The 12,447-nt window shown below is 49.1% G+C and overlaps 1 protein-coding gene across 2 annotated transcripts in view; it reads right to left on the bottom strand.

The window, feature by feature from the left end:
- Positions 1–1,636: 1,636 nt before the first annotated feature.
- The window catches only part of SLC6A20 (solute carrier family 6 member 20), a 38,556-nt gene continuing 27,745 nt past the window's right edge, over positions 1,637–12,447 (bottom strand). For both annotated transcript variants that reach the window (XM_030811968.1, XM_030811969.1), the window contains 4 exons: positions 10,314–10,518; positions 7,703–7,862; positions 4,646–4,811; positions 1,637–3,914 (listed from right to left, as the gene is read on the bottom strand). In XM_030811968.1, the coding sequence (XP_030667828.1) occupies positions 3,765–3,914; positions 4,646–4,811; positions 7,703–7,862; positions 10,314–10,518 (681 nt within the window). In that variant the 3' untranslated portion in view covers positions 1,637–3,764. The remainder of the gene's footprint in view (positions 3,915–4,645; positions 4,812–7,702; positions 7,863–10,313; positions 10,519–12,447) is intronic.

The raw sequence follows: 12,447 nt of genomic DNA, 5'->3' as shown, positions 1-12,447 counted from the left end.
TTTCTAACTTTTCTTGTGGACTCTGTCTCTCATCTTCCCATGATTTAGACTTCATCCACTGCATTGGTGCCGTCTCACGGGTTACATGAGAAGGTAAATGCAGAAAAGGGTGACAGAAAAAAAGGTTGGATGGATTTGCCCCCACTTATTTTCCATTTTTTCAAAATTAGCTTGTTTCTACGTGAGAGAAAATCTTGTGTTGAGGGAAGTCTTAAACTGTATCCAGTAAGTGACAAAAGCAAAACCAAAAACCAAGAACTGTAGATACACTTGCTTAGAGTTTTATTTACTATGACAATTGCTAAAAAACAAACAAATATTTCCCTACTCAATTTCTTGGAGCTAAATCAAGGTTTGCTACGTTTCCAGTAAAAAACAGATAGCTTTCTGGAGTCCATGATCTGGCCATCGTGTCATGGCTACTACTAAGGGTACAGGGATGGAATGTCCCTTTTTCTCTCCAGCTTATTGGAGGGTGGGTGGACAAATGTTGACATGGCCACTTTTGTGCAGTACCTAGGAAATGGCAAAGAACATTTTTTGAGACAGGATTGATTACTGGCTCAAGAGGATTCTTGAGAAATGTTCTGCTCTTCATGAAATTCACAGAAATGAGACATTTTCATCTGGAGCATGTTATTCTGTAACAGTGGTGCTTCATCTGTTTAATGAGCAAAAACTATTCTGTAGAAGTAATTCTTCCATATAATTGGAAATGCTCAAAAATGCTTTCAAATTTTTAAGTCATTTTATAAAATGTAAATATTCCTCAGTGTACTACCCATGTTCTTTTTTTAAGGGAGCCTCTCAGATATGGCTGCACATCAGAATCATCTAGGGAGTTTTTGGGGCTATGGAGGCCCAGGTCTTGCTTCCAGAAGGTCTGATGGGTGGCCCCAGGGTGTGGTGTGGGCATCTGGAGTTTTAAATGCTCCCAGGTGGTTGGAATGGGCTGCAAGGTGGGGACACTGAATAAGGTAATTATGTAGGACATTTATCTTTTCACTTCCGAGGCTACCTGGTGTTCAAGGCTTACACACCCCGACTGATGACTGATCCCAGGTGGCCCCAAGTTGTAAGATGGTGACCGTAAGTGGGGGTTGAGAGGAGGGCCAGATCCTCCAGGATTCAGAGCAGACTCGGTGCTGTGTTTGCCATTGAGTGTGCCAGCTCTTCAAGCCTTGACAGCAGATTTTTTGACATTAAAAAAAAACCTTCTGATAAGAAGATTGAATCCACGGGGTAGATAAGATTGAATCCATGGGGTACATGCTGGTTCATACATTTGAAAGTCAAGTGATATTTTGATAACTGGACAATCAGGTGAAGCTGGAAGTATTGATGAGCTGGTCACTCAAGACAGTAGAAGACCTTTCTAAAGCCTATTTTTGCTATAAGAGAATTTTACAGCGTAAAAATAGACATCTCCGGCCAATGTCCCAAGTGAGTGTGTCTTCAAAGATATCTGTGCGAATATATCCACAGAAACTCTCCAGAATTCCATGAGCTCAAGGAAGCACTGGACGTTAGAGCAGGAATGGACTCGCTCACTTTAGGGGTAACCTTGACCTACTTTATTGAAGTTAAAAAAAAAGAAAATTTTTTTTGAGAAAAGAAATAAGACACAGAGACAAAGTATAGAGAAAGAACAGTGGGCCCAGGACCGGCGCTCAGCATATGGAGGACCCGCGCCGGCGCTGGCCTCTGAGTTCCCTCAGTATTTATTGATCATTATTTTTACTATCTTAGCGAGGGGAGTGTAGCAGGGCAACAGGTGGGGAGAAGGTCAGCAGGGAAACATGTGAGCAAAGGAATCTGTATCATGAATAAGTTCAAGGGAAGGTACTGTGCCCGGATGTGCACGTAGGCTAGATTTATGTTTCTCTTTACCCAAACATCTCAGTGTAGCAAGGAGTAACAGAGCAGCATTGCCACCAGCATATCGCGCCTCCAGCCACAGGGCGGTTTTCTCCTATCTCAGAATAGAACGAATGGGAATGGTCAGCTTTACACCGAGACATTCCATTACCAGGGACGAGCAGGAGACAGAAGCCTTCCTCTTACCTCAACTGCAAAGAGGCCTCCCTCTTTCACTATTCCTCCTCAGCACCGGACCTTTACAGGTGTCGGGCTGGGGGACGGTCAGGTCTTTCCCTTCCCATGAGGCCATATCTCAGGCTGTGTCAGTGGGGGGAAACCTTGGACAATACCCAGGCTTTCTTGGGCAGAGGTCCCTGCAGCTTTCCGCAGTGCATTGTGTCCCTGGTTAATCGAGAATGGAGAATGGCGATGACTTCTACCAAGCATACTGCCTGCAAACATATTGTTAACAAGGCACATCCTGCACGGCCCTAAATCCATTAAACGTGGATTCATTACAGCACGTTTCTGTGAGCACAGGGTTGGGGCTAAAGTTACAGGTTAACAGCGTCTCAAAGCAGAAACAATTTTTCTTAGTACAGATCAAAATGGAGTTTCTTATATCTTCCTTTTCTACATAGGCACAGTAACAATCTGATCTTTCTTTTCCCCACATGGACTAATGCGATATCATAGATATGGTGTGTCTTCAGTTACAAGATGCACTGTTTGAATTATATACATTTTAGAAAACTTATGTACAGATGAATAAAATTTAATTGTAAGTGGTATTTGCGGTCTTGATAGAATTGGCCACGATGTCCAAATGTAATATTAAGCCTATGGGAAAGTCAGATCCACTTTTTTTTTTTTTGAGTCACAGTCTTGCTCTATCACCCAGACTGGAGTAGAGTGGCATGATCTCGGCTCACTGCAACCGCCACCTCCTAAGTTCAAATGATTCTTGTGCCTCAGCAGCCAGAGTAGCTGGGATTACAGGCCTGTGCCACCACTCCCCGCTAATTTTTTTGTATTTTTAGTAGAAATGGGGTGTCGCCATGTTGGCCAGGCTGGCCTCGAACTCCTGACCTCAAGTGATCCACCCGCCTTGACCCCCAAGATGCTGGGATTACAGGCGTGAGCCACCGTGCCCAGCTGAGATCCACTTTCATTCTCACCTCACAGTGGCTCCTGACTCCTTTTCCAATGCACCAAGACACCACGGAGGGATGTCTGCAGACTTCTAATGTGGTTTGGGGTTGCAAACTGTAGTTGGGGCCATTTTTTGTAGAGAGGTCTGGTCCTGGGCCCACTGTCAGAGACCTTAGAGAAAGGATTGGGGGGTCCCAAAGATCTTCTTTCTTTATAACTTGTCATCCTAAGATTTAAAGGGTGGAAGGGGAACACAGAAATTGCATATTCACTACAACTCAAAAAAGAAGAGAATTAATTTTGCACCACTGACAAACATGTCATCTTAGGCACTTCGAAACTCCTTAAATGGATCTAAAAATATTTGTCCTCTAATATTTTGGTATCTCTTCAGCCAAAAACAAAAATTGCTTAAATTTGGCCCCATAAGAATTATAGTCATATTTCAGTTTGCAATGTACCCTAATTCTAGGACTTTCCTGGAATGAAGGATGCAGTTATCTTTGAGACTGGCTTTCATAGCCCGCCCCCTTCGATGATGAGGAGGCAGGTGACGGGGAGGAACAGCCACCTTGGGAGGGTGTGTGTTCTCCCAAGGGAGTTTTCTTCCTGCACACCTTCCTCATCTTCTTTAGACACTCAGGAAGTTGACGGGCCGAGCACTCCTGGCTTAAGCATTTGAAAAAGCAGCGGAGGAGTTTCTGCCTGTAAATAGTATCTGTAAAACCGTGAGTGGCTGGGAAGCCCACATCTCAGGCCACGGGGGCTGCGTCTCCCCTCTTGAGGCGACGCCGAACAAAAGTCCCCAGGGCCACCAGGGGGATGCACATGGTGGAGGAGGCCACAAGCAGCCCGATGACAGCCAGGGCATAGGCCGGGTAATCTTTGGTCACAAGCTGGCCCTGAAAGGAGAGACTGAGTGTCAGCAGAGAACACTTGCTATAGAGCACTGCCCCTGGGCCTCAGGGCCCATCCGTGATGGGGAGGCAACATGACTTGGGCAGAGAGCATGTGGGGCCGGTATCCTCACTCCTGGGGCCACCAGCTCTGCAATTCACTAGCAAATGTGCCAAGAGCCTAACTGCCCTCACCTTCTTTTTCTTCCATAAACTAGGAATAATAGTAACTACTTGAACCAGTGGGTGTAGAGCCATTGTTTGGAGCTACCCATAATGAATAACCATGGTATTAATCAAGCACCTTATGTCTAAGGCAAATTTCAGGGAACCTAAACTGTAGGCGACTACTCTTAGCCCGGAATGGAACTTTCCGTGAAGGTAGCAACGTTCTCTATCAGTGCTGTCTGCTGTGGTGGGCGCGGAGGAGAGCGCTGCACAGGAGGTAGGAGCTGGCGCCTTTGCAGCAGGAGTTTTTCTCAGCTTCCAGGGGACAGGTGGATGGGGAAGCTCTGGAGGAGTGCCTTCCTCTCACCCCACTGAAACACATACCTAAAAGCTCAAAGCCCAGCTCCTCCATGCTGGACTATTTCTAAAATACCTCAGTGATATTTCCATGTCGTGACAAATAACCTACCCACACCATGGAAATAGTTCCCTGGTTTCAGAAAACGAATGACCCTTGCTTTTGAGTGGCCATGGGGGCCCAGCCCCAGCCCTACAGAGAGAGCAGATACCTGGGAGGCGTCCCAGGCTTGATACTTCAGGGTCCCCGTGAGGATGTAGTCGCTCAGGTAGAAGACAAAGAGGCTGACAATCAGTAGTGGGCTTACGCCAGCCCACATCACCTTCCAGTACCAGCTTACAGCTCGGCCGGTCATGGCCTTAAGGTCACTTTCAAATCTATTTGGAAAACAGGGAGAGAAAGTCTGGATTATCTAGGCTGTGGAAGTGAGGGTGTCCAGCTTGCCTGTCCCTATTCACAAAGGAACATTCTGTTCTAGGTGGTAACTGATGTCTGAGCTTGGCCACTGGGCTCCTCTGTGACACCTTCTTGAGAGAAGAGTGCTGCGGTGGGGAGGGGAGAAGGGCTGAGGCTGCCCAGGAGGGATGACGGAGCAAGCAGCCCGCAGAGAGTGGACATCAGAAGATGCCTTCCTAATGCCCGCCTTCAGATGAAGGCTGCTGGCATAGCCTAGAGGGCAGCTTCCAGGAATGGTGGGCACAGGCAGCACGGGATGGACATTTGTCAGGCTGGTCATCAATGACAGGGACTTCTTGGGTGGCTTTGCCCACCCCCCTACCCAGCCTGCCGCTGTCAATCAGTGACTCCCTTTCACAGTAGAAATGCCACGGAGCAGAATCACTTGGTCCATTGAAACCAGAGTAGGTTTTCTGGGACAGAGGAAGAGCCAACCTCGGACTGAAGGACCGTAGCCCTGGCCTGTTGGAGCTGGTCTAGAGTGGCCGGGGCAGTGAGTCCCAAAGGCGTTGCCCACAGACACCATCACCATCTCCATCATGCTTGTAGCTCTCTCTTTTCCCTCTTCTTTACTTTTAAACCTACATTTAGCAGCAGCACAACAGCAGCCAGTTTCTCATAGACTTGACAAACTAAGTACATGTATTTTTGAATACACATACACAGTATAGAAAGTATCTTTGGCATTTTGGGAGATGTTGGCCCAACGAAACTCCCCATTTCACACAGAAGGAACCAAGGCCCAGGGCTGCGATGCCATCTTCCTTAGGGCTTGGTAAAGATCAGGCCCAGAACCTGGGTTGGCCTCCCGCCTCCAGCCCAGAGCCTTTAAACCTGCTCCCTAAAGCGGGAGAGGCAGCCTTAGCGGGAGGGGCTGGGGTGGTATGGGTGTGACGTCACCAGCTGCAGCCACAGCCCCTCCCTCCCTGGGACCTGCTGCATGTCCTGGGTGTCCATGCAAGGCTGTGTGGCGACCACCACCTGCCCTTTGCTGCTGCTGACGTAGTTGGACTCTAGGCTGCAGGCCATGAAGGCTCATGTATGTGACGTGAAAACCTGGGGCTTTCAAAATCGGACAGGTGAAAAAGTGTTGGGGGGTCCTCTTGTCCCTTCACACCCCCATAACCTCCCACTTTCCTGGATGGAGAAAGTTGGGAAGAGCTGGCTGCAGAAAAGCCCCAGGACACTGTCGCTGGGTGGTCACTAGATGGCGGTATCCCCTGAGCAAGCCGAAGCACTCCCCTCCTGCCACTTACACGGTCAGTCCACCTACAACATCTCCAAGGCACGTTTGTTTCCGCCTCTGTCTCCCTTCACCAGCCCCTTTTTGATGGACTTGTGCCCCTCATCCATCTAGTGACCTCCAGCGGGCCCTAGGTTCTGTTCCTCTCTCCCAACCTTCTCTTTTTATCCTGAAACACTCACCCTCTCAGTGACCAATCTCTTTCTCCCTCTAGACTGGCATTTCCTAGGTGACCAGGGATTTTCCCAGTTTTAGCACTGAAAATTCCACATCCCAGAAAACCCCTCAATCCTGGGGAGACAGGGAGAGTTGGTCCCCCTAACACTAGTGTCCTCAAAATGTTAGTAGCTAAGGGTGGGAGTGGGGTGAGAGGAGGGTGAAAAGGCATTCCTTGACCAAGTAAGTCTGGAAATGCTGCAATTCTAACCCTCTCTTTGGGATCCGCAACTGTCTTTAAGACTCTGAGAAGTCCTACGGGAAAGACATCAATTTGGCTTTGTTTAACTTATGTCCTGATGGATCATGGGAGATCCCTCAGCATGGCACGGGACCCTGGCCTTTCCGGGAACACAGCAGGGAATGCTGCTTCAGGGATGCCTGCCTCCCAGAGTGTTGTCAATGTCTCCCTCCCCACCCCGAACCAACATGGAGGATCAAAAAGACTGGGGAAGAGGGCAGAAAACAACGTGGCACAGCCTCCTCTCCCAAACCGGCGCCCACTCGAGCAGCGCTGCCCAAACTGTAATGTGCCTCAGGCCCCCTGGACATAGTGTGAAGATGCAGGATCTGATTCAGCAGGACGGGGTGGGCCTGAGCTTCTGCAGTCCCAACGAGCGCCTTGTTGCTGCTGCCCCCACTCTAGGGACCACACTTGAGGTAGCAAAGCTCTCTAGGCCAGTGGTTCTCAAAGCGTGGGCACCAGACTCATCTGGGAACCTGCTAGAAATGTGAATTCTTGGCCCTCCCCTGGACTGCCTGATCAGAACCTTGGGGGTGAGTCCCGCAGCTGTGTTTGACCAGCCCAAGGGACTCTAAGGCACACTCGAGTTTGAAGGCTGCTCTAGACCGGTGGCTCTTGCCCCAGCTGCACATTCCATCACCTGGGGAGAATTAAAACATTCCAGTCCCGTGCTGTGCACTGGGATGGAGAACCTCACCGACTAAATTTTGAATCCGCCAGATTTTCTAAGGTCTGAATTATCAACTGGAGTTTGGTCAGGGTTCTTGGAAAATACTGATGTTGGCCGATGATCAGAGCATCCAGTGCCTGGAGGCACAATTCCCTGCCCCAGTAAGCTGTGGGGGTCCGGCAGGGTCAACCCTAAAACAGCCTATGATACAAAGCAAAAGTACAGGGAATAGAGAGAAAGATATCCGCTGAAGCAAGCTGAGCATGGGATAGAGGCAGAGCACTAGCTGAGATCTGCCAGCAAAGAACAAACGTTGTCATGATGCAGAAGCTTAAAGAAGAGGTGAAGATGTGCCTCAAGAAACAGCTGTTTTCCTTGAGGGAGGTGGCCTCTATGGCTGTGTTTTCCCTCTGCAAATGGGGGTCCTGGGCCTCCTCACCTCCTCAGCCCGTACACGTAGCACACGGCAATCGTCTCCACCAGCACGATGAGCAGCAGGGACAGTGTGGCCGCGTAGTCGTTGAATATGTCAAACCAGTAGTTCCCAGCCTCCATGGTGAACACCATGCCAATGGCACAGTTGACAAGGCACACCAGACCTGGGGGCCACAAGACCAGCTGCTCACCTGCCCGAGACCCCCCCCCACTACTGCTCACCAGTTCTCTACAGGACAGTGGGGCCATCGGTCCTCAGGGGACTTTGGCTGATTGGTTCATCCACATGGGTTGAAAGAGCTGTCGTGGTTTGGACTCTGAAGGTGTGTGCCGTGTGTGTGGGGCAGGGGGCACAATAGTGTCCCAAAGCATGTTGGCAGGGGTCACTGATGTTGACTCACTGAGCTGCCCTGCAGGGGTGGCAGAGCTTCAAGCTCAATGAACAAGCAGACGTGGTGGGCACTGCTATTCCAAGATCCTGCCCAGGCTGCGGGTCTTCAATTATAACCCTCTGTGTTTATCCCAACAACTCAGCCCTGGAGCTCATGAGAAATTAATTAGGGGAGGAGGCTTGAATATGGGGTGGCTCCATAAGGACTTCCTAGAGGGGACTTGCATCCACCCAGAAGGGGCTGGGGCGGGGAAGAGACAAATGTTCACCCGGATCCTCCCATGTGCCAGGCACTTGCAATGCATTGGACACTTAGGCCTCCGAGGCAGGTGTCCGGGGCCCCCTTTCACAGATGCGAAGGCAAGGCTCAGAGATGTCTAAGGCTCCCCTGACGTCCCCTAGCACGTCCGTGGCAGAGTGAGGATTCAGACCCAGCCCTTTAGCCTCCAGAACCTGGGCCTTCATCCCAGGCCCCTCCAGCTGCCTCCCCTGGGGACCCCATGCATGTCTGAGTCTAGAGCCCACACCTGCCCTTTCCACTACCACACTGTACACTGCCAGCTACCGAGCCCTCCTGCTATCCCGATGGGGACACACAAGGAGAAAGGGGCCATGGGCTGGCTGAGGGCTATGGGCACACCTAGTGTTGGCTACAAAGACCAGGCCTGAGGAGGGGGTCTAAGTGCTGCAGGACTCTGAAGAGGTGGGGGCAACTCCAACTGGAGTGGTCGGGGCTTGAAGAAGATGGCCTGGGAGCTGGGTTTGATTTGTCCTGCATGTCGAGGAATGGTGTTTTCAGAGGCAGAGTAGTGTAGGCCACGGGATCCTCGAGGTACTGCCTGGTTGGAGTGGAGCAGATGGGCCAGGGAGTGAAACCATGAGAGATGTAATTGGAAAAGCCAGCTCATTTCCTAATATCTGAAATGTCCATCAACAGCAGAATAGATAAAGAAACTGTGGTATGTGATCTTACAGTGGATTATTATATAGGCAGAAAAAGGGGCAGACGATTGCTGCTCGAAACAACATGAGTGGATCTCACAGGTAGATTATGAGTGAAGACAATAGACGCAGAGTGTGTACAATAGGACTTCGTTCATACGAAATTCAACAGGAAGGCCAGGCGCAATGACTCATGCCTGTAATCCCAGTACTTTGGGAGGCCAAGGCAGGCAGATCACTTGAGGTCAGGAGTTTGAGACCAGCCTGGCCAACACGGGGAAACCCCATCTTTACTAAAACACAAAAATTAGCCAGGCGTCATGGTGTGCACCTGTAATCCCAGCTACTCAGGAGGCTGAGGCACGAGAATAGCTTGAGCCTGGGAGGTGGAGGTTGCAGTGAGCCAAGATCGCACCATTGCACTCCAGCCTGGGTGACAGAGTGAGGCTGTTTCTTTAAAAAAAAAAAAAATAGGAAGAAAAACCCCTAAAATGTAGAAGTCAGAATAGAGGTAAACTCCAGGGGTGCATACTGCCTGGGAAGGGGTGTGAAGGAGCTGTCTAGGGTGTGGAAAAGGTTCTGTATCTTGACCTAGGTGGTGGTTCCTCGGGTGGATACATATGTAAAATCCACTGAGTTTGTACTTAAGAAATGTACACTTTATAATGGTCACACTTCAGGCCAGGTGTGGCTCATGCCTGTAATCCCAGCACTTTGGGAGGCTGAGATGGGCGAATCACCTGGGGTCAGGAGTTCGAGACCAGCCTGGCCAACATGGTGAAACCCTGTCTCTACTAAAAATACAAAAATTAGCCAGGCGTCATGGCGTGCACCTGTAATCCCAGCTACTCGGGAGGGTGAGGCAGGAGAATCACTTGAACCTGGGAGATGAAGGTTGCAGTGAGCCAAGATCACACCACTGCACTCCAGCCTGGGCAACAGAGCGAGACTCCGTCTGAAATATATATAATATACTTCAATGAAAACGAACAAAAACAAAATCGAGTTCTCTCCTAGCCTGGAGAAGTTTGAATGTCAGGTTGGGGAGTTGGGTTGGGGTGGCCACTTCACTTCCCTGTGATGTGGAGAATGGAACGCACAGGGTGAATCACGTGGCCCAGGTCCCAGGTTGTGAGAAGACATGGCAGGACCGTGGTGAGGTGGCTGCAGCCCCCTGTAGCCACCTGAACCAGCCCATGACCCCTAAGGGAGCTCTCCCCTGCTCACCCCCACGTCCTGGCCCTCCTGACCCCTGCTTCCTCCACTGGCTGACCCCACTGACCTGAGATGGCCTCCTTGGGCAGGTGGCTGGAGATGATCTTGCTGTCTGTCAGAGGGGTGAGGATGGCCGCTGTGTTCCCCAGCATGCTCCCAAGGCCCAGCATCAGCAGCATGAAGAAGTAGAGCACCGACCACAGCTGGGACACCTCCATGTTTTTAATGGCCTCCGTGTAGACGATGAATGCCAAGCCAGTGCCCTGGACCGCCTGCCCAGGGTGAGAAGACACCAGTTACATGCAAGAGGGACTTACAGTCTTATTCACGCACTCAGTGCTAAGCAACGTGGGGGACCTTGGAAGTGGCCATGAGAAGCCACATTGTGAGGTTGGAGCTTCCATCTGCAGACCAGCCCCTTACACTCAGCTGGGCTGAAACGAAATGGGAGCTGCCAGGAGCTCATATATGCAAAGCACTTGAGAACTTGAACTTGCAGCCAGCCTGCAACACTGAGTTCCCCTCTCCTGCCCCAACTTACGTAAATTCTGGATGAAAGATAATAAAACAATGGATAATTTCTGCTTCTAATGTGATGACCGACTAGGTGTCCTGAAACCTCTGTGGCTGGGACCTGAGGAGGGAGGGTGGGGCCAGGGCAGCAGGAAGCAGAATTGTAGGGAGCCAGCTTGGTCAGCAGGCAACCAGGAGGGGCAGGTGCTCAGCGGTCAGGTCCCTGTACTGGTTATGCTGTTGCGGAGATGTTAAACTATGGAAATTGAGGCTGGAACTCCTGCTTAAAGACAAATACCCCAAGAGGCTCAAAAGGGATAATAGGTTGTGCATACTCTCTGGCTACCCACAGAAGAAGCAAAAACAAGCCCTCCCTGGGTAGAAGCCCCCCAGTTTAGACGCATAGGATTCCCAGAGATTGAGCAAAGTGCTCATAAACAGGGATTTACAAACCCACAAGGAGAGAAGTCACTATGAGTGAAGAACTAGCAAGATAAGAAATCAGATTTAGAACACCCCTCCCCGAGGTGGCAGATGTTGGACTGTCAGATTCAGAATTGCTATGGACTGAACCGTGTCCACCCGAAATTTGTATGTTGAAACCCTAGCTCCCAATGTGACTGCATCTGAAGATAGGGTCTTTAGGGGGTAATTAAGGTTAAATGGAGTTATAATATTGGAGCCCTAATCTGACCAGACTGTAGCCTTATAACAAGAGGAAGAGAGAGAGAGAGAGAGAGAACTCTCTATCGTGTGAGGACACAGTGAGAAGATAGGTTCGTGAACAAGGAAACAGGTCTTCATCAGAAACCAAACCCTGCTGGCCCTTGATCTTGGACTTCTCAGCCTCCAGGACTGTGAGACATAAATTCCTGTTGTTTGCTGGGCACAGCGGCTCATGCCTATAATCCCAGCACTTTGGGAGGCTTAGGTGAGAGGATTACTTGAGCTCAGGAGTTTGAGATCAGCCTGGGCAACATAGCAAGACCTCATCTCTACTAAAAGTAAATAAAAGAAAATAAATTTATGTTGTTTAAGCCACCCAGCCTATGATATTTTGTTATGGCAGGCTGCACTGACTAATACAAGAACACAGGTCAATTCTATAGTATACCAGTTGCTCAGGGGCATACTGAAAATAGTTGGCTTTATGTGCTGACAACAAGGGTGTGATCACTTGTAGAGAACTTAAAAACTATAGTAAAAATCTACAAAAAGTTGATATACTTTTTATTATTATCATGAGCCAGCAATTCTAAACAGTGTTAAAATACTGCTTTCCTTCTCTTGCCTATGGCCACCCCTGAAACAGTTATGTATGAAATGTTTAAAGAAACAAAGGATAACATTACAAAAATAAACATGTATCAGGAAACTATTGGGATGGATAAGTAAATTTGAAAAAAATAGCATCTATATAAAAAATATAGTTATTGAATTAAAAGGCTCAATTGACAGTTAAATACCAGATTAGATGCAGCTGAAAAGAGACTTAGTGAACTGAAAGATATATCCAGAAATGAATCAATAAAATAAAAAAGGATAAGAAGATGGGAAAAATAAAAGAGAGGTTAAGAGACCTGTAGGACAGGATGAAAAAGTCACGTCTAATGAAGTTCCAAAAGGAGAAAAATGAGAGAATCAGAGACAATGATTATGAAATAATAGGTACGAATTTTCCAAAACTG

Source organism: Nomascus leucogenys, chromosome 4 (genome assembly GCF_006542625.1).
Source record: "Nomascus leucogenys isolate Asia chromosome 4, Asia_NLE_v1, whole genome shotgun sequence".
Taxonomy (NCBI): domain Eukaryota; kingdom Metazoa; phylum Chordata; class Mammalia; order Primates; family Hylobatidae; genus Nomascus; species Nomascus leucogenys.
The sequence above is the reverse complement of the archived record's forward strand: the minus strand, read 5'-3'. Positions and strand labels throughout refer to the sequence as shown.